The sequence below is a fragment of the Histoplasma capsulatum genome, genomic scaffold (genome assembly GCF_000149585.1).
Source record: "Histoplasma capsulatum NAm1 scaffold_6 genomic scaffold, whole genome shotgun sequence".
Taxonomy (NCBI): domain Eukaryota; kingdom Fungi; phylum Ascomycota; class Eurotiomycetes; order Onygenales; family Ajellomycetaceae; genus Histoplasma; species Histoplasma mississippiense.
Window position 1 is genome coordinate 863347 of NW_001813977.1, and position 21813 is coordinate 885159.

Sequence of the window (21813 nt, forward strand, 5' to 3'; positions counted from 1 at the left end):
TTCAGTTCGATTTGGAAACGTAACTAAAAAACAAATCATTCCGATATAGAGGCTTGTCCCCCCGATACAAAAATCACTAAATCCCTCTTTGCAATCCCTCACCACTAGGAAACAATTGTACAAAATACTGTAATCCAGTTTGACCTAAGTCGCCAAAGTACCATTTCATCCTAGAACACATGATATTTCATTTTAATCGGTTATACTAGCCTTGTTTTAGACTGCGTCTTCTCTGACAGCCAGCACACTCTTACCACATCTCCCACACGACGGGTTGGTTGGCCTGTTTTAATCCTAAATGGGAATAGCCGGCCTTCCTCAAAATACTCTTATCAATCCCCCTGTTTTGTTCGCGCTTATTATGTACTATTCCGTCGCGATCAAATAGGATTAATCTTCACCTGGTTCCTTGCTCGGCGGTTCTATCCGGCTACCATAATCCTCCCTGTGATTATATATATCAGCATCTGTTCCCAACGAGCTATCTTCTCTCGCAGGTATCATACATCATAACTTCCTAACAATTCTGCATTTTTGTTCCCCTGTTTGCTTCTCACATAATATTAGCATATCAACCTAATTTTTCTCCCCTTACAACTCCTAGTTAATCTTACACTGACTCAACGGTCTTTTATACCGTCAAAATGGCGGGACTTTCACAGGAAGATCGCAACATTATCAAGAACCATCCTCTAACCGACTCGGTCGATCGTTTACGGGGCGTGCTTCAGGAAGCCGAAAGAATATATGAGTCGCGTCTAATTTCCTATAATGGCGCTGATGACAGCCTTGACCAACTCTATCGAAATGCGATTTCAAAACTCCTCTCTGCTTTACAGGGAGAGGATGCCGCTTACAGCCTTCGCTCGCGAATGAGTAACGGGGATATGGTGTCTGATCTAGCACACTTAGTCGAGCGTCTCCGAAAGGCACAAGAAAACTTCAAGTACGACGACTACCGGCCGCTGGTGAACCTGGTTATTCAAAGGCCTCCGACTGAATCCCAGAACGTCGAAACCTGGAACTTCGATGTCTGGAACCCCGTCTTTGGTTTTATGGGCACCGTCTCGGGAGGCACCCCCCCCCCCCCCCTCCTCCTCATCCTACATCATCAATCCAACAGACGCCCTAGCTACGCAACACTAGCAGTTTCATCAATTCTACAGAATATCGAAAGCATGTTGACAATGTGCTGAAGGAGGAACTTGGGGAGATACACGTCGACATCCCTAGATTCTTTGATGTGTGCTTTGGAGACATTCCACAACTCACTGCAGTTTCACAAGCGGTGTTGGAGGAGTGTGAGAAGGGAGACAGCCCCCTTTACTGTGAAGACGAGGGCTGGAAGGGCTGGCCTGAACTTGCAGCAGAAAGAGATGTTCTGAAATGGCTGGCTAACATCATCACTGAGCTCGTACGATTAGCCGAAGCACAAGAGCCGTCCTGGAAGATCGACCGCAGACCTCTTGCACAGCCAAGCCAGCCACTACAAGGGTCTGTCGCGGAGAGAAAGCTCGATGTCGGCTTTGTCGATGATCTGACAGCCACAGAGGACTCCAGATGTCACTGGTCGCAGATCCTGGTGCCAGGGGAGCTGAAAAATGACCCGAAATACGACAGGAAATCCGGTGCATGGTTTGATCTTGGTAGGTACGCCCGAGAGGTCCTTGCTGCGCAGGACACCCGTCGTTTTGTGCTTGGGTTCACCCTCTGCGGGCCGTTCCTACGACTGTGGAACTTTGACCGTCTGGGCGGGATCGCGTCGGAGGAATTCAATATCAACCAGGACGGCTTTCGATTTGTGTCTGTTATCCTTGGATTCCTCTTGATGAGCCGGAAACAACTTGGGTTTGATCCTACCATCGTCGCTACCGGAACCGAACGGTATATCGAAATTGAGAAGAACGGTACGAAGGAACGGCTGATCATCGATGAGATTGTTGGACGAGCACGCTGTGTTGCCGGGCGAGCCACAACTTGCTGGAAGGTATACTGTGAGACAGACAAATCACGGACGCCGCTGGTTGTCAAGGACTCCTGGCAATATCCGGAATGCATTGAGGAAGGAGAGTTGCTGCGAGAGGCGATGGTGAAAGGGGTCAAGAATGTCGCAAGGTATTATCATCACGAGACAGTTCGCATTGACGACAAGGATGATGATGTCTTGGCTATCCGAAAGGGCCTCAGTATTCCGATTTTGAAAGATGAGAAGGGTGGTTATAAGGCGACAGTGCGGTGTAGTAGGTCTCAAAGGGGACAAAAGCGTCAGGGCAGCAGCACCGGCCAGAAACGATCCTCTGACTGCATGGACACAGCATTTCCTCCACCCCCAAGTAAACGTACCCAGTCAAGTTCTTCGTCCAAATCTGCCGGCGGCTCTACCCGACGCAATCGAGTTCACCGCCGCATCGTTATCCAGGATTGTGGGAAACCAATCTATGAGAGTAGCTTGAAGTCTACACTTCTCACTGGGCTGGCTGGCTGTATTGAAGGATACATGTCGCTCCACGATGAGGCTGGCCTCATCCAATGTGATGTTTCCCCCCGGAACCTGATGGTGAATGAGGACAAGGACAACCCTTCATGGCCTGCCTTTCTGATTGACCTTGACCTGGCCATCAAGACGCAACGGGACGGGTCTTCCGGCGCGCGGGGCAAGACGGGCACCAGAGCATTCATGGCCATCGGTGTCTTGTACGGTGAAAAGCATTGTTTCATGCATGATCTGGAGTCGTTCTTCTGGGTCCTGTTCTGGATATGCATTCACTACGATGCCCCAGGGAAGGGAAGGATTGTCGAGCGTTTTGAGGAGTGGAATTATGTGAGCACTGAAAAACTGGCTGATGAGAAGAAAGGGGTGATTAGTGATGAAGGTGACTTTCTCAGGATTTTAAAAGATAATTTCACCCCATACTATCAATCCCTGATCCCTTGCATTAACCGGTTACGGCGCCTTGTCTTTCCAGACGGCGGACGGTGGAAAAAACCGAATTTCAACCTACCCCGGAACATGATTGAAACGCTTCAAGATGCACAATATAACTCAGATACTGTAAACTAGTAAAGATTTTGTGTATTGATAGCGTGAATTGCTCTTTGTTTTGTCTTATAACATCTTTGACTGAGAAGAGATTGATTTCCTGGAAAATCATACGAGATATGATCATTAAGGTGTATGATGATAGAATAGCTCTAATTGATACTAAATAGAATTAATGATTGCTCTTGTTCGTGGCGAGTTATGTCCACTCCACTTCTTAGACGGCTTACTAAATCGCTATATGATCACTACAAGGATGAAATATAGGCCCCAGCAAATATTTTATGTCTCATGAAAAAGTGGGAAAGATGGCCGCAGTTCAAAGGTATTGTTGATTTCTAGAAGCTTTTTAACGCACATTATGAGAAAATGCCGACACAATAGTGAACTCCCACCGAGAAATAGCCATATGATTTATATCAATGAGTACCACAAGGGAGTAGTTCGTTTCGATTCGCAGGTGTACATGGTCGGGTAACAATCATAGCAAGGTATGAACAAACAGGGACCGTTCAATTATCCGGATTCCTCTTCCTTCATTCATTGTACTCATTCTCAATGTACCTTGCTGAACGGTCAGCAATAAAGCTCACTGAGTATGGAAATGATGCTTACCGGCACTCAAATGTTGCATGCTACATCCCGACTTTCTCTCACAGAGGTCTGTAGATTGACATCATATTGTTCTTTACTCTGTGGTTCTATTGTCTTGAGTATCACGGATATTCACTTAAGTATTTCAATGATTTTGAGCATCTGACTATGGATCTCCATGATTTCATCTTGCTGAGACGTACTGTCACCGCCTTTGACGTCCGAGGAGGTTGATGAAAGTCTTCGCATGCCATGATTGGCATTTGACATTGCAGTGAATGCTTTAAGACATTCTATTGCAAGTGAGAAGAGCGACAGGGTTTCTGTTGAGATGCGAATTTCCAGTTAATGATTTATTATGGTTTAAGAATATATACATAGATATCCAGAATCAGAGAGGCTTTTATACTTTTCTCTGAAAGGGAGAGACAAAGAAAAAAGGGGGAAGAGCAAACAAAGACACAAATAAAGGAACACACACAAGAAAATACCATACCATGAACGTAGGCCAGGTAGATCTTGAGTGGGAATGTGATAGGCAATATCAATAGAGCTTCTGAGCCGGAATGAAATCTGAGAAGCGAAATAAGATCAAATGAAGGAAACAGAAGCAAACAAGAAAACAATCAAGGCAGACATAGTACAAAACAAATCAGAACTGAAATGACACATTACAACAGATGAAGATTTCTTCATCTCATGGTAAAGAGAGATTTCTGTAAGTGGAGGATACATGTATAGCTGTGACAGTCTCTCTGCAGCAGCCATTGGGATATTCTCGCTCAACAGCATCCATGTTTTCTCAGCCTCGACTTCGACTTCGACTTGCAAGTTGATGGCGGGGTGTGATGCTTCAGCTTGGTGGAGTACTGCACCTGCAGAGTCACCTTGGATCTGCTCAGAAAGTGCTTGATGATCTCATCCCATGACTCACTGTCCTTCTTAAGTTTCTTCAGCAGCGCGTCATCCTCTGAGGGAAATGGCACATGTATACTGATCATGACAGACGGCCGCCCTTCTCAACTGGGGCTTGACAGACTGTTTGCATTCACCGACAGGAGCTGGGCCAATCTCTTCATGACAGAATGTTAGAGTGTAGCACACTCTGAACCCGGCCATGTAGCTTGAAAGGAAGCTGGAGACTGATATGTTGTTGCCTGAGTGGTTTGTCTCTGCATCATCTAGTGAGACAGTGGACACCCTGAAAGAATCACCGGCTGGGTTTTTACTGTGCTTCATCATCAGATTCTGTTTCCCTGATTTATTGTCTACCACAGCAGCTGGAGAGGGATTTCCTGTGCAAGCAGTAGAAGTGATGACAGATCTGAAGGACTGCTGTGTTCAGAGTTTCCACTGCTTGTGTGGCCATCTAGCAACATGGTCATCATCATCACTTTCTCAATACATCTCATTGTCATTGCTGCTGCTGCAATTGCTGAAGTGATTGAAGTCACTGTTGTTGCTGAGATCACTTCTGTCACCTCAGCCCTCTCTTTCCTGAAGAGCATCTGATGAGGAAGGAATCTCAACTCAAATATCTGTGTGTCACATGCATCCCCACCCCATCGGCCTGCACACTTCCCCAGTGTGCTTTCCAGAGTTGACAGAAGTTTCAGACTCCGATTTGACTCCTGAGCTGAAAGGTGTACTCACAACCCCTCCGCCCGTGGCACCGGCATGCACATTGAGATCAATAGTCCTTCAGAATTCATCATTGTTCGAAGGATTTTCTCCATCACTCTTCAAATCCACAAGGATCAGTTGTTTTGCTGAAGGCAGTGTCAGAAGGCGGAGCTCCACAGACAAATCAAAAGAAAGATGCAGGAGCTGACTTACCCTGGCATTCTACTGACCTCAGTAACTTTGCTACACTGTACAGAAGGGAAGGGGCTATGCTGGTGGGGGCAGAGGACATGAGAAGTGAAAAAGAAGAGAGAGGGTGTGGAAGAAAGAGGGAGTTGGAGGAGGTTTATATAGGCGTCAGACAGGCCCGACGACCGTGATGTCACAGTCCACCGACACAGCGACAGGGAGGCTAAATCCGGAACGGACGACGCCAGACCCGAACGGGCGAGGCCATGCCGGATGGGGAGGGGCGCCAGGCCGCAACGGGGCAGGCGCGGCGCGGCGGGCGGCGGCGGGCGCGAAGCGGCCGGGGCGCTACCAGCACTTGCCAGAAGTCTAAAATAGTTTAGTTGGTTCCACTAATTTGAAAATATCAAAGAAAGGCTGAGCATGCTGAGAGAAGCCTGAAATGCCAATGGAGTGCTGACCGGAAAATTGTTGACCCACCTGGGAGTCACAAGGTGGGGCAAAAGTTGTTCATTTGAATGCGCAACCTGGAGGGGTAAAGAAGAATGAAACCTGATCACTTCAAAAGAGAAAATATTAAGTTCCCAGCATTTCAACAAATTCACCGGAAGTTTACATAAAAAATGGCCCCAATCTCGATGAGTGATGATGCTAAAAAGCATTTGGATGCACTGGCGGAATGGTTTATCACTTCAAAAACAAGCCAAGTCAATGAAAATGCAGAGAAATGTGCCGATGACGAACGTCACGCCAAGCTTGAGCCTTTTCTTCGAAAAATGGGCCTTTATAAAAAGGTACGGAAAAATTCTGCGACACAAGAGCAAAAAGGGAAAAGCTGACTATTTGTAGGGCTATCGTCATGTTCTGTGGAGACTGTCTGGGAGAACGACAATTTCAAAAGATTCTGGTTTTGATAATATTTTCTTCCCATTATCGAACGCAATTGACATCTCTGGCGACCACGTCCATCCGGGACAATACATGCGATTCTCGAGTTCCCAGACCTTCGAAGCGGCTCTCGATTTATTGATAGTTATGATTCCGGAAACCGACAACCTATGAGGTGTATGTGATGAGAAAATGACGGGCTATGGATTGACACGGCTGTAGGAATATTTCCGCTGCATGGATGGTGTTGCTTTTACATATATAGGCTGGAATGATATCCGAATTGGGCATTTGAATTTATGACTGAAGCCTTCGTAGGTGTTGGTGCTGGATCAATGATATCTGCGTGTGACCCTACGGAAAGAAATTGCCCAGGATATTGCCCAGAGGAATACCCAGAGGGAGGGTTTGCAAGACTCATTGAAGACCGTGCAGGTGTTTGTGCCGACTCTATGATATCTGCGTGTTGTATCATACGGAGAGATCGCCCAGGAAAACACTGCCCAGAAATCTGAGGCCCCATCTCGTCAATATTAATTGGATCGAAAGCGCCGGTTGCTGAGGATGTAATGATTTTGTTTTGTACTGGGTCTAACTGTGGCACAAGCAGTTGGGGGCGGGATCCATCCACATTCAGTGTTGGAGCGTGTGCGGTTGGTTCCCCATGATGGGAGATATTTGGGTCACCTGTTGGAAGGTGCGCAGAATGTTGAGAGCGAGATTCTTCGTGCCGTTTCATAGCCTCAGTTATTTCTTCCTCCAAGCGAGGCCATATATAACCAATAACATCCTCCAAGATCGAGACGTCACTGAGTTCCTCCACAAATCTGCGAACGCCTCGTTGATGAAGTGTTGCTATCATATCATCACGCGCTTCGCCGGACTTTGGCAGAGTCTTCTCCCAGCTATAAAATTGTCAGCCTGCTCTTCTCATCGATTGTTTAGAACCTACTTACTAATCGTCAGAGTCAGAGATGCCAGGGAGGACAAATAGGGCATCAAGCCCACCACAAGCTGCTGTCAACCCCTCTAATCTCTCTCCTCTTGATGCCCAGTCACCAAAATTTTCGTCAATATGCGATGCATCCTGAACAACACCTGAACGTTGAAGGATGAAAATAAGAAGTCATCGAGCAACAGAAGATACGCGAGTATGTCCTAGTCTTGCCTTCAAGCGAGCGAAAATAATGAAGAAGGTTCTCCGCTGCAGTTTGCTCAACCCTTTATCAGCGAGAAATTTATAGCATTGAGCAAGAGGGAATTGGAGGTCAAAGTTTCTGTTAATTGACTGAAAGAAATATTGAGGATTCCCCTTGCACTTTTCAGCAAAGTGTTTCAGATCTTGGGAGGGAGTGATTGCAGCTGGAATTTTTTTGACCGCTCTCTGGGTGGGACTTTTACGGCCAGTGATTTTGTTTCTTGCAACAGCTGGTAACGCTTTCCAAATCGGCGTGGCATAAGAGGCAACCTATCTGGTGTGAGTAACAATTGAGACAAAACTGCATCGAAGGGCCACTCACTCGTGGATCGGAGAGGATGTTTTTAATCTGACTCTGCACCAGTGGGTCAGTGAGAATATTCTGGCTCGGGCTGTCGGTTGTCTCTGCTTCGCTGCAAGCTCTGGAGAAGCTGGCAACTAATAATTTACTCTCTGTGATACCCATTTTCATCTGTCAGCGAGGTGGAGATGAAATGTTGTCGAAAGTGAAAATGGTGGATTACTTGTCTAGCGCAATTTGAGAGATCCCAGCTGATGCTAAATTGACTGCCTCAGTCCCTTAGACCCACTTCTGGCAGCGGCTAGGAGGCTATGGTTGCCAACTTCCTCCTCTTCTTTGGAAATGTCAAAACCCCTTCCAAAATTTAGAGCGATTGGCAACCCCAGGCCTAGACATGAGGTTATTGCAAACTAGCTTGCTGCTCTACTTCGTTGAGGATGGCTAGTACTATTCACTCACCTCACCTAGGCGGTGATTTGCCGTCATTCGCGCGACTAATAGCGTCCCTGGTCTGGTGGACTCAGATATTGCTCGCCTTGACTGCACATCACCCCTCGTTCTGGGAGAATGACTACTGATGTTGCGTTATAGTTGCTTTGACCTTTACAGCATCACCAACATTACTCGGTTTCTCGGTTTCTTGTCGCCAAAGCTGCGCCGTGATGGCCTAGACCCCCGGCAAGAGTGATAGTGAGCCCGAAAATGAGTCTTTTTGGATTTTCCTTCGCCCAATGATGCGATATACATGTCCAGCTTGAGTCCGTGCCATCCTCATGCAAAGGGATCACAACAGATTAATAACAATAGTGTAACTATTTGTACAGACCCTGGACAAGTTTTTGCCGTCCAACATGTGCTGGAATGAGGATGGCATACCCTTCGACCATCGAAAAGCCCCCATTCGGGGCGCAGAGAGAGTGCCGCCCGATAGTTATAAACCACAATACATCACTCCGCGACGGATCATTTCAAAGTGGACCAACTTGGCTGCCTTTTTATGAAAAATGTATCCTAACATCTCATATGCGCTTCTGTCGGCGGCACTCTTCGTGCTAAGTATGGTGCATCTCATCTTGCTTACCGTTCACCGCCCCCAGCCTCACCGTTTGCCTGAGATATCAATCTTCGTCCTCTTTATCTGCGTCAACGCTGTCGTCATTGGCATTGGTCTGTCAGGCTTAAGGCGCGGGGGTGAGAAGCCCCTTCTACCGAGATGGATAAATGCTAAAACCTTGTTTCAGATACGCCAGCATTTTACTATCCCTTGGGAATATGTACAGCATTTCCGCTAGCCCTTGAGGTACGTTATTCCCAGTCCCCTGCTTTGGTCCTCGCTAACCGCGATGTCTAGATGATTCGGCAGAGCAAAATCCAGGCTGGACCACTTACAAACGCCCTGGTGCATCGATTATTTCTAGGCTATGGTTTTCTGTCCCCGGCGGTAAAGCTCGGTTTGATCTTATGATGTGCTCTTCTCCCAGATCTTGATAGGCCTTTTGCTCATTGAGTTAGCTCGATCGCCTACGAGGCGTCGGTGAAAGGTACAGCAGTGGTCGTATCTATCGACTACACGGTCCTCGCGATTGCCGGTCTGCTTTTTTGGCGCGGAATTTGCGGTATACCCTATCAGCTTTCAAGCCAGATTGTGTTACAACATTTCAAGATGTAGAATGTATATTTTGCAATGAGTTAAGTCTGCTGCTCCCCTGCTCTTCACCACTTCCTCAACTGTTCTACTACAGAGAGGTCGGTAGCTACCTTGTCTGAAGGTGAGGCACAATTAGTGTTATTTTCCTCTCCACCTTTTTAGCCAATCACAAGTTCAGTGGCAGAAAAACGCGCGCTAATTGTGCCTCTCCTACCATCCAATCTTTCTACTATTATTCTTCACTCACAAGCCGCAATCGCTCCTTTGCGCTCGCTTATCCAGCTTGAAAACGCGCTGTTTAATCCCTCGGGTGAACGTAATGAGATATCCAACGGCTGCACGTGACTTGTATAGGTGAATTCCATGTAATCTACAGCTGTTAATAAAAAACAATCACATAGATCATGTTGCTGTTTGTACAGAGAATAGCCATCCTCTTCAACAGTTATAACACTCTGAAAAGTCTTGAGAAAATGTTTCATACATCTGCCATTCTTGTGATAAAGGCTCGCCACGCCAGCATTATATGAATTATAAATCATGAATTTACAGATCAAATCATGAATTTACAAATCAATTCATTCAATCTGCTTGTATTCTCAGCAGTGCTTGACAGCTCTGCAGATATAATCTCATTAATTATTTCAAACTGTAAAACTCACTCAGAGTTCTCTAATCAGATCAACAGATGCATATAAAGCAGTTTATATTTTTAATATTTAATTATTCATACTTTGATCAACTGTAAGAGTAAACAGCTGCTCAGATTTGAGAATATTAAAAAAATGAAAAATCTTCATTATAAAAATAATACAATCAAATCTGAGCAATCTGTTGCAGTTTGATTAAAAAATAATTCATGAATAATCTTCTTTCACTTAGAATTAATTGTAAATGTAATGAAAAGAGTTGAGTGTTTATAATTGAAGATAATTGCTATAGAATTCTGAAACAGTTTATGTATAAAACATTCACTGTTTATATGAGAAGTAGATAATATTATATAATAATCAAGCTACTTACAATTCATATCATCTGTCTGTATAACATCACACAGATCATCATATTGATCAGCATAGATTTTTAATTAATGAGTATAAATTTGTAATGCACTCGTTTATTATTTCCTTATTATTATATTATCTTTGTTTATATCTTCGTCTATTCTTACCTCTTTCCATTATACTCTCGCTACCACTATTTCTATATGTATATATATATGGATGCATGTATTTCGCACATCTTCTTTCTCTTTCTTTTCCTCTTCAGCGATTAGCTACAACTACAACTACAACTACAACTTCAACTATACTACTACTATAATTATTATTACTATTATCTTCTACTACACTATATACTATCTTCTACTATTCACTCTTCACACTGTCATCACCCCTCACAGAATCCCCACACACTGAGCAAAGATACATAAAATGAGTATATTAATGAACATATATAGATTGTAATAAATGTAGAGAAAAATATAAAGAATGTAAATACAATAGAAAACATCTGTAAAAAAAATAATGAAGATTAATATCAGAGCTGTACAGGCTGCAGAGCCAGTCATTCAATCCATTCATGAATTTGATGAGCTGCACGTGATATCACATGAGGTCATATTACAGTATTTTTTTCACGGAAAAAGTTGGTTTTTCTATAATATAAAAAGAGATACATAGGGTTATCGGCAAAATTAGTCAGCATTCTATTCACCACCCTTGGTAGCTCATCGAAGTACAGTCTCTGTCCAAACTCGAGGGCCGAAGTCCAATCAGGTCAAAGGCATAGTGGCAGAAGAATATTGACAAAAGGTCAGGGACTACATTATGTGGTCACTACCATAATGATCAAGGACCACTGATCTAGGTTGCCATGCTGAAGGTAGGAGATAATAAGCTTGACAAGTTCATGAAACACAATCCATAGATCTGATAGGCTCAAAAAGGGCCAACTTGTGGCTGTGCTGGGCTGTAGACAGCAAAGGCCATTGAATCGATTTCTGTGGTTCTATGGCAATCAAGGACCCTCTGTCAAAAGGCCCTAGGATTTCCCGGCATTTTGCTATATACGACACTTGGTCTTTCTTTCTCATTCTCATTCACTGTCAGCATACTGTGATACAAACTCTCTGAAGCTATAACAACTGCTGCTCTCAGCTTCTTCATTCTTTTATCATCTGTGCAAAGCCCCCTTCCCTTTTCTCTGTTCTTTGAAAGCAGGAGGAGAAGTTGACAATATCAAATTTAATAAGAAAGATATGACAGATTCTGCTTTGTGAAGAAGTCTAATAATAATCTGTATGAGTGAACTTGTTAAAGAATCTATGCCGGCCTTGTTTGCAGATATCAGTTGTAAATGTAAGTTTCTTTTCATTTCTCCACTTGAACTTGACATTTGATTGGCTCATAAGTTGACAAGAAATTGAATTACTAATATATTTGTCAAATATAACATAAAGCAAACCTCAAAATTAGAACAAAATCATGACTAACAAAGATATTTCTATCACTCTGACTAAAAAAAAGGATAAAAGGTTTCTATCTAATCCTAATAGCTTTTGAGAATATCAGTGATATATTTACAACACTTTGAACAGTCATCATCAATGAGAGAATGAAGGCATTCTGTGCAAAATCAGTGTTCACACAGCAGAAAAGTTCTCCATTTCAATAAAATGTTATAGCAAATTTCACATTGACATCAATGCTGCAGCTTCTAAACTTTAGTTTCAAGGTTGTAGAACAACTCATTTTTTATAATCATTTTTACATACAGATGCTGCACTTCTTCTTTCAATTTCTGCACTTCTTCTTTCAACTTTCTTTTCTTCACACACTTCATCTTGAAAATGGTATAAATTCTCTGATTCACCATTTCCTATCTCAATATCAGCGAGGGAATATCCCCAAGAGTCTCACTGATAAAGGTCTTACTAAAACCATATCCAAGTTGGGATATTTTTTGTTTTTTCAGTGGCCGCTCTATTTCGGACTTCAGAGCATCAGAAGATACTAAATCATTGAATGAATCATTATAGATTGAATAGCTGTAGTCTGTGAAGGTTCTCTTTTTTTATAACATTTACATTTCTCATGTCTAAGGCTATTTGTCTGTGTCATCTGAAATGATGATGACAGTGTGGGAACTATCAGCTGACACCATAGCTAAGTGATGGAGAGGGCCTGGCGGAAGGTTTCAGTCAACAGTGTAGAATGGAAGGTGGAAAGGGAATTGAAAGAAAGATAGATCCGAGGCGAGAGGGAGCCCATATATATATACTCAAGGTGGGGAAAGTGATCATGAGGTTTGAGCAGTGCAGTTGAGAGTTCATCAGTTCAACTTTCTAATTTGTTGAGAAAGAGATTGATTGATGAGCTTCTGATCTAAGGAGGCTTCTGATTTGAGGAAGATTTTAACTTAGGGAAGGCTTCTGATCTAGGGAAAGCAGTGGCTCCAGAGAAGGCAGATGCTCTATTCAGTTATTCTTTGATAAATACACAGATATGCCTGTTGATCATATGAGTTGTGATGAGGCACAGAAGATGAGAGTGTGCTCATTGTATATTCAACTCTGATTGTGTGCGATGAGACAGTTTGTAGTCCTCTTTCAGAATCATCAAGCAACTGCAGTAAATGTCTATGATCTCAACTGTGTGTGAGGCCTGCACCGGCTCGTCAGCGTAGCACAGAGGTTGAATTATGATTCCGTGGAGATCAGACAGCTGTGCTGCTATGAAACTAATGAGACCACAGCTTGTTGCGATATTGAAATGTGTGTCTCAGAGCAAGAACTGAAGCATATCTTTTCAAACAGACAAGCGGGTTCTACATCAGCATTAAGTCACAATGGTGTATGTATGTATGTATGTATGTATAGGTTTAACGTCCCGGAGAAAACACGGGCAGCGCCCGTGTTTCAGAAGCCTCCCGAAGGGCATGGAGACGTGCTACGCTGGAGAGATTTCTATGTACACAAAGAGAGAAAACAGAATCCAGGTGGCAACTCTTGAGAAGACTCAGCTCATTGCAAAGGATTTTTCTGAGCTGCGCATCCACTTCTGGCCCGACGTATGGCCATTCATGGTGGGGCTATAGTGTGGTTCCCTGAGGGGACCGCCGCTGCCGTGCCTGGAAGGCTTTATAGTGAGCAGAGAGGGATACCTCTCTCAGTTGATCAGAAAGCTGTCTGTGCTTCTAACATCAGAAGAAAGACAGACAAGATAAATAATGAAGGAGAGAGCACTGAAGAAGGTTGTGACAGGAAAAGAGCAGAGAATGACAGAGAGAGTAAAGAAAAGAAGGATGAAGAAGCATTTGAGCCGATAGAGACAAGGGCAAACGAGAGGAAAACAAAGCAGAGCACGCGTAGATACAATGCCGGCAGTCAAAACCATATCAGCTGAGTCAGACACGTAGACTGTACTGATTACACCACAGCTAATTGAGACAGATGAGCCTAGTTGTGCTATCTGTACTGTCTGCATAGACTGTGATGATGAGAGTGATGAGGACTGAAAACAGAGAGAATAGCATGATCTGAAGGGGGGAGTCAAAACTGACTGAGTGAAGCATCAAAAACAGCTCCCCCTCCAAAAAGAAGGGCAGTGGGTGAGCAAGGGTGATTACTATATAGAAGCCTCGAAAATGCAGTAACTTCAAAAATTGTGGCCATGGCGTGGAGGGAAACGTCGCGGCCGTGGGGATAAATTCACGTGATGATCGACGTTGGGCGGTTAGCGGGAGGCCAAAAGCAACCGCGAAAACGGCCATTTTCAGCCGCTGGTTAACCGTCACATCGTTATATTAAGTATTTTAAAAACTTTAATAAATTAATAATTCTATATTTTTTTTCTTATAAAAATATAATATAATATAATATATATCTATAAATTATTGTTCTTTTTTTTAGAATAGTTTTGAATGAATATTCATTGAGATATTAGCATTTGAAGTTGATTGTAATTGATTTACAAAGGCGAGCGTTGGGTGGAAACGAGCGTTAGATGGTTGATTTAGTTCGTATTCGAAAATTCTGTCATTTCTTGGCAGTCAAAAACAACGCGTTGACACCATTTGAATCAATTATTGATTGAAATCAATTCTCATCATCTTCTGCCTCAATTTCTATACAAGTCTTATATGCTTTGATGGTGATTTATTATCCTCCCTGCTCTGTTGAATGAAGCTGTGCTGATTTCCGAATTTAGCAATATATACATTGATAGCTGTGTCATAGGAGCAAGAGAACTTGTACCACTCTGAGTTTTCTAAGCTGTATTCTTTGCATGGCCTACCTCTCTCAAAACAAGCTGACTGCTGCGATTGCTTTTTCTTAATTGGAAGCCAAATGATATAGCTTGAGAATGTCATATTAGTCCTCAGACAGTCTTCCAGCTTCAGAGCAATTTACTGTGATATGGAAGTATTCAATTATCTCATTATCATCAACTTGACCGAGTCTGTAAACTGTCGTCTGCAGATGAGAAAGCACTTTTTGAATTCCTTCTTTATGAAAATTGACACCATCAGAATGAAATGATATACTGGCTTTGAAATGAATGAGGAGTTCAAACTAGTCAGTTTGCAATATTCAAATTACTATATTATCACAAATGGAATTGAAAGCTGCTTTAATGTATATCTCTGTCTCACAGTGAAGCCCTGCGCCAGGTCTATATCAATGATATTATACAATTTTCTGCGGATGATCTGGTTTTTCTGAATAAGTCTATTTTCAATGAGAAGACTGGCTGGTGAACTCATAGCTACTCTTCAATTGATGATGATATATCAATCAAGACTGATATAACAAGAGGAAAGATTTGAAGTATTTGTGTAGTCATGACTCTTGATGAATATCTGCCTTACACAGGTATTAAAGAAGGTTATTGAAATTCAAAAGATTTTTTAAATTGACTTCAAAACAAACTTTTATCAATTATTGATACTGCTGTAAGAGATGGGCTACAAGAGTAATTACAAGAGTAGTGTGAAGTACGCACAAAGGATATTAGAAAGGTAGCAATCTCTATTGTTCAAAGCTAATCGCTGATCTCTTAAAATCTACGGATATCAGCGAGCATTATATAGATAATATCGCCACGTATCTATCGCCACGTATCTATTTCCTAATATAGATATCTCCGTTGCGCCTATTACAACTGCATTTAACAATCAGCTGATGATTATTATCATGAATAACATTGTCAATTCATATTAGAGATGAAGTAATTCAGTTAATTCAAACAGTTAATCATCTTATTCATTATCTTTCTTCTTATTCCTCAAATTTCAATTCAATTGTCAGTGAGCTCATAATAACCTTCTCAATGTTAGTTAAATTTAACAAATGAACTGTGGTTCTTGATAAAATCTTCTGAATAATCAATTTTTTGTTGATGTATATATATAAATTGATTTCAATTGGAAAGTCAATTTTCTGCATATGATCATTCATAGACTCTTCAAGTTCAGAAGTAAAGATTTTATTATCAGTATTTTGAAATACTTAGTATACTTCACAGATCTTTCTATTGTGAACAATTTTTTAAAAGTTTTTTTTAAATGAATATAGATGATGTGCAGCTTCTTCTTTTTCATTTAAATTTTTAAAGAGTGGTAATATAAAAAGAGAATCATCATCATTCTTCACATCATTAATTTCAATTGTTGATTGTTTCTCAATATCTTCATATACAGACTCAGATGAATTTCATAATGATGTTTGAATTCTGACTTTTTTTACTGAATGAGATTAATGAGGTAAAGATGGAGTTTTTGTAGCAGATTCTCTTGATTTTGATGCAGCTTTTATCAACTGTTTTGTAGACTTTTTAACACTTCGGTCATTTCTCATTCACGTAATTTCCCGAGTAGCAGAGGTTGGCACGTAGGTGCCAGCAGGATTTGGATATGGCTGGCCTCTAAAGGGAGGCAGATCGATACACGGAATGTGTTTTCTATGTAGATCATAAGAAACAGATGGGACAGTAGTAGCTTCTGCAGAAGAAGTCTTTGCAGTAGAAACTTTCACAGTAGAAGCTTTTGCAGTAGAAGCTTTTGCAGTAGAAACTGAAGTTATTGCTGCTGTAGGGATGGAAGGGGTGTCTTTCATGTTTGAACATCGCGTTGTGGTCGAACGGCATTTTGAAGGCATGATGATATATATATGCACAAATTTTCCGAATTAGGAAATCAGTAGAGCTTCATTCAATATAGGATATGAATAATATATTGCAATCAGAGAATATCAGATCTGTATAGAAATTGCTGCGGAAGTTGATGAAATTCGTTCAAATGGTGTCAACGCGTTGTTATTGACTGCCAAGAAATGACAGAATTTTCGAATACGCTAAATTACGTTACCAGGCGGTTAATATTTTGGGCATTCACGAGTGTCACAATTGGTGGATGTCTAGCACCTATTTCCCGTGCTGCTTTCTTCTGTCATTAATTTCATCTGTGGATGCATGGTAGGAACTGTGTCAGAGCTGATATCTCATATATCAAGGATCAGAGATGACATCATGCTATAATCTGCCTTGTTGACTGTTTTTTTGCTTCGCCCCTTTGTAAACTGCCTTGCTGCACATTTGAAGCAATGCCTTGCTGAATCTCAGCACTGCCCCGTTTGTATAATCAAGCATATCCTTTCTTATGAATACTGCCTACTTATCATGTAATTATCGGAGTTATAATAATCAATTCAATATTCTATTTTGATATTCAGTATTTGGGTCAATATTCGGACATTATCTAGTTCCGACAAACTGGTATATATACGGGCTCCCGGTTGTGTCCTGAAGTGCTCTAACAACCTTTTCTCCACCAGTTAGCCTCAGTCCAGTCGGTGCAGTGCATAGTTGATGGCCTCATTGAGTGTTATGTTTGTGTGTAAGGAGAGTTCAAAAGAATCTTCTCGTTTCCAGAAGGGATCAAGGCAATTGTAATACCCTCAAAAGACAAAGCAGCGTTATGTGATAGCTTGCTGCGACATACAACCATTCTATATGGTTTGTGAGCATCGCCTCAAAGTCCAAGCGCTTGCTTAGCCGCCGCCCAAAATGCCTATTAGCAGTGGTTTCTTTAATATCGATAACCTCTCGCAAGGCGAGACTGTTCATCAGGTAGATACCCACTCTTCTTTATTCTAAGGGACCAATTTCGATTCGATATGAAACACGAAGCTGACTGAACTGACCATCTAGCGATGTCTCATCGTCAAGGGCTCCTGCAGAGCGGCCTTCATTACTATTGAGAGCCAGAATGTATCGGGATTTCAGGACTTCCCAGCGCAGAGCTATCCGGTTGTCCAAGGCCGCTTTGCCTTCCTTACCATGCTCTCCGAGGGACCTAATAACCTCATTATTCGACTTGGCAGCCATTACAATAGGACGACATCATTGCATTCTACTGAAACAACTGTTGTTTCCCTCAACTATTACCCACTATTGAACACTCCACCGCTTCACCTTGCCATCATGATTGCCAAGGACTCCCCATTGATTATCGACTGTCCACCTGGTAGAAATGGTGGCCTTCCAAATGGGCATTTGACCCTGGACGCCGTGATTGCCAAGTTCCGCATCGCGGCCTACATGTGGCAAGCCCTCACTGCTGAAGATATGCGAATTAAGGGCCTAGGTCGTCGTTCGTTCCGGCTTGAGGAGGAGCGGACAGCCAATACCACCAGTCAAGCGTTTTTGTATGCTGAGGCCCAAGAGACGCTACATGCTAATAACAACATAGTCCCTACGGCGAAGATCCATCTGGTCGGGACGGATAAGACGGTTATGGAATTGAGAGACCCGAATATTGCTCAGCAGAATAAACAGGCCTCTGATAAGAATCAGCTTTTTAACATCTTCCTGGCTGCGCTGAAAAACTATGGCCATCCCTTCGACCCGTCCAGTCACCCAATCGTTGCAGGCCTGATTCTCGACTCTCATTACTCCGTCGACCAGAATCTTATCCTCGCACACGCGGCACTAGGAGCCCATAACGGCCATGGCATCTCGCTGGGGATGTTTGGCAGTCATCTTACCTACTCCTGGCCACGGTTTATTGAGGAAGTTCATGAATGTCTGCTCGATACCAGAGCCCCTGGACCAACTCTTGGCAATGACAATGGCGAATGTGCCACCATGTGGGAGGCTTGCTCGATCGGCCAGGGTGCTTTCCTCCACGAAGTCGGCCATGCCTTTGGTGCACCACATAGCACCGGCATCATGGTACGCGGCTACGCTGAGCACTGGCCCAGGAACTTTCTCTCTAGAACGGCATACAGCGTGGCTCACAAGCGGGAAGGTGTTGTCGTCATAGAGGGGCAGACGGCGAATAATGCAAGATGGGATCTACGTGATGCGCTCTCGTTCAGATTATTCCCGCACTTTTGGATTCCAGGCGATGAGCTTCTTGAACAGGGGGTCCGAGCTGAAACGCCCAGTGTTATCGTAATAGGACAGGGAGATCCAGCGAAGCTGGGCATCCAACTATCATGTCGAGCCAAAGTCGTGCAGATTTCCTTCAACGATAATCTAGAGTCGTACCCCACAGTCGTCTCCCCGTGCAATAACACCATTTACCTAATGAAAGACCTCAAATCCCGCTTCCCCCGCAGGGAAAATAAGCCCCTCAAACTTACTGTGCTCGGCATGAATGGCAAAACCCGCGCCGTTCACGACGTCTGGCGCCTGTTTGGGCCTGAAGATATTATTAGAATCCCGGGCTCCAAGGTGGTGTTGACGAAGCAATCTATTTTATGTGCTCAGATGGAAGCCGATGAATATAAGGAGCCCGATGCCTCGACTGTTTGGTCCTGGGCGACCTTACTAGCTAAACCTAGAGATGGCTTAGGCTACGGAACTAGATCTATGAAACACGTCAAATCTATTGATGTCCGTACGGGTGCTTATTTGGATGGTTTGTATATCGATTTCGATGATGGGGAGCGTGTCAACTGTGGACCGCGATTAAGACGGAATGGAGATAAGCACACCTTTGGCGGACATGCTGCAAAGAAGGTTGACCTTACCCAGGGTGTGGGTAACTATGGAGATCGCGAAATTGTGAGGATTGAAGTAGCCAGGGCAGATAAAGTCATTACAGGCATGCGGATTTATCTGAAGGATGGGACACAGGGAGGTGAGCTGAGCGGATACGGTTATGTGAAGGAGACCTGTGTGCTTGGTGGGTTTTGTTACACCTTCCTTTTTTTTCCCTGCCTTTTCTTCTTTTGGAGAGAAAAGAAGATTTACGCAGGGTTTATAAAATTTCTTTTCTCCTGCTCTTTGTGCTAATATTCGTCCTCGTTCTTTTGCAAAATTTAAACACAGAGCCACCACACGGCCAACGAATTGTTGGCTTCTACGGATGCAGCTGGTGGGGTCGCATGTGCGATGCGATTTTCGAATTTGGCATCATCATGGCCCCACTGGATATCGAGTTGCCAGAAGCTTTGTATGGGATGAAAGAATTTATGAATACCGATGGGAAACGTATTGTGAGTTCGCTCTTTCTATTGATTTGTTCTCATGGAAAGGAGGTTAAATGGGAGATGGGTGAGTTTTGCTGGCAGACTACAATGGCCCAAGGCTGTAGCGAAGAGGGGAAACAGGAGAGTGAAGAGATGCTTGTTTTTAATGGGAACAGCAAACATTTGGATGTTGATATTCGGTGGTGAATATGATGATAACAGCTTGTTAGGTGCCTGGGGCTCCAGGTAAACTGGGCCAAACACAACAGAGGAAACGAGAGAAGTTGTTGTCTAAGGCAGTTCATTTCTTGAGGTGGGTATCGAGGATACGAAATTTTCAAATCAACTGAGAATCGGCTAATTTTTCGTCAATCAAGGAATTAACAAGACAAATTCTTTCCTTCCCAATCCATACGGCCATTATATCACGGCTCCTGATACCTCCACCAGTCTACCTGGAGTTCCCCTTTCGAAGCATACTTATCATCGAATCCACAGAGACACTTCCCAGGAACTCCCCTTTCAACCCCCTCTCGAAACCATTCTCCCAACTATCTTCAATAATTCAACCCTCTCCCTTCTCCTCCATCCACATCCAAGCCGTCCGCGCCGCTCGCCCCCACCGCAACATCCCAACTCGCACACTCGTCCCGCACTCTAGCCTCCAAATCCTTCACGCTCACCTTAACCCTTGTTTCGATCTCCGCCTTCCACTTCCGATCATACGCATTCACTGCCCTCCTCATCTCTTCATCATAGTCAAACATCCTCTGGCGTGATACTCCGTCAATTCCCGCATCCACACCCGGCCCCGCTCGTGGCCTGAGCCCAGACACAAGTGGCCAATCATTCGTTGTAGGCATTTTTCTATGGTCCTTATACTCAGCAGGGTTATCGAGCAGCAGACGAGACTTAAAAGTGATGCCAATCATCGCTTCCATTGTGTAGCGCGCGTCATTGCCACCGTTATGCAGATTCCAGCCTGTAATTCCGAGATCGACTAGGATTTTGCCTAGGGAGGTTGCTTCTGTTTCGCGTTTTAGGACACGGAAGAGGACAGAGGTATCGAGGGTATCAATGAAGTTGGGAGTTTCAGCTGGCTCGCTCGCTTCTTTCTTATTGTTAATTGAAGAGGAGGTAGGTGAGGTGATGGTAAGGGGCTTAGTGAAGGCTTTACATCCTAGTTTCCCGAGGTATCCTAGATCCGTATCAGCGTTATGACCTACGAATATCAGGTTGCGTGGACGGGTTTTATGTTCTGGGATGGGTTTGGAATCGCCGCAGGGTTCAGTCTCCAAAAGTGGTGGCTGAAGAACACTTTCAGAGATATCTTCCCCATTTCCATCGGAATCGCTACCTTCCGCGTCAGTTATATCTTTGGGGGGTCGGGGTGTATTGGCAGAGTAGGGAGCCTGAAAGCACCCATCGACAATGTCCGCAGCTTCTGAGATTGAAATCCATTCACTTTCCCCAAATTCAAAACTGTCAGGACACCCACTAACATACTCCTTGTTGACAACATTTGCGTATTCCGAAATTCGGAAATGGCGAGAGCGTATCTTCGTGGTCCAATTTCTCCCACATTCCCCAGGGGGAATGCCAACGAGATCAAGAGTATCAAGAGTTGATATCCCGATTTCTGTGATTTGGTGGTGAATCTTCTCGTTCGCTTCGACATCGACGCAAACAAAGATTGGCTCACTCGCAAAACGGAATGGAGCTGGTTTGCTTACATCCAACGGTAAAAGATAATACGCATGCTAATGCATACTCCCGTTCAACGCGTTTCTGTTCTCCCATGTAAATCATCAGTAGTAGGGGGTGCAAGTCGCGGCGGGCGTCGAGGACGAATTCC

General features: G+C 43.6%; 6 protein-coding genes across 6 annotated transcripts; 4 read left to right on the forward strand and 2 right to left on the reverse strand.

Annotated features, from left to right (window-relative positions):
* Positions 1-644: 644 nt before the first annotated feature.
* Positions 645-3061, forward strand: HCAG_06596 (predicted protein; the record flags this gene model as incomplete). Its single annotated transcript, XM_001538941.1, has 2 exons — positions 645-1189; positions 1234-3061. 2 exons carry the CDS (start codon positions 645-647, stop codon positions 3059-3061), a joined length of 2373 nt encoding a protein of 790 aa, XP_001538991.1.
* A 5830-nt stretch (positions 3062-8891) lies between these two features.
* Positions 8892-9298, forward strand: HCAG_06597 (predicted protein; the record flags this gene model as incomplete). The annotated part of the gene is made up of 3 exons (XM_001538942.1): positions 8892-9024; positions 9075-9133; positions 9185-9298. The coding sequence occupies 3 exons, from the start codon at positions 8892-8894 to the stop codon at positions 9296-9298; spliced, it is 306 nt and encodes a 101-aa protein (XP_001538992.1).
* Positions 9299-13330: 4032 nt separating this feature from the next.
* HCAG_06598 (predicted protein) lies at positions 13331-13999 on the forward strand (the record flags this gene model as incomplete). Its single annotated transcript, XM_001538943.1, has 4 exons — positions 13331-13335; positions 13405-13552; positions 13718-13771; positions 13922-13999. The coding sequence occupies 4 exons, from the start codon at positions 13331-13333 to the stop codon at positions 13997-13999; spliced, it is 285 nt and encodes a 94-aa protein (XP_001538993.1).
* A 2341-nt stretch (positions 14000-16340) lies between these two features.
* HCAG_06599 (predicted protein) lies at positions 16341-16598 on the reverse strand (the record flags this gene model as incomplete). The annotated part of the gene is made up of 1 exon (XM_001538944.1): positions 16341-16598. The coding sequence occupies one exon, from the start codon at positions 16596-16598 to the stop codon at positions 16341-16343; it is 258 nt and encodes an 85-aa protein (XP_001538994.1).
* A 949-nt stretch (positions 16599-17547) lies between these two features.
* HCAG_06600 (predicted protein) lies at positions 17548-20208 on the forward strand (the record flags this gene model as incomplete). The annotated part of the gene is made up of 4 exons (XM_001538945.1): positions 17548-17610; positions 17692-19672; positions 19819-20043; positions 20189-20208. 4 exons carry the CDS (start codon positions 17548-17550, stop codon positions 20206-20208), a joined length of 2289 nt encoding a protein of 762 aa, XP_001538995.1.
* Positions 20209-20515: 307 nt separating this feature from the next.
* HCAG_06601 (predicted protein) lies at positions 20516-21636 on the reverse strand (the record flags this gene model as incomplete). Its single annotated transcript, XM_001538946.1, has 2 exons — positions 20516-21402; positions 21465-21636. 2 exons carry the CDS (start codon positions 21634-21636, stop codon positions 20516-20518), a joined length of 1059 nt encoding a protein of 352 aa, XP_001538996.1.
* Between the last annotated feature and the right edge of the window lie 177 nt (positions 21637-21813).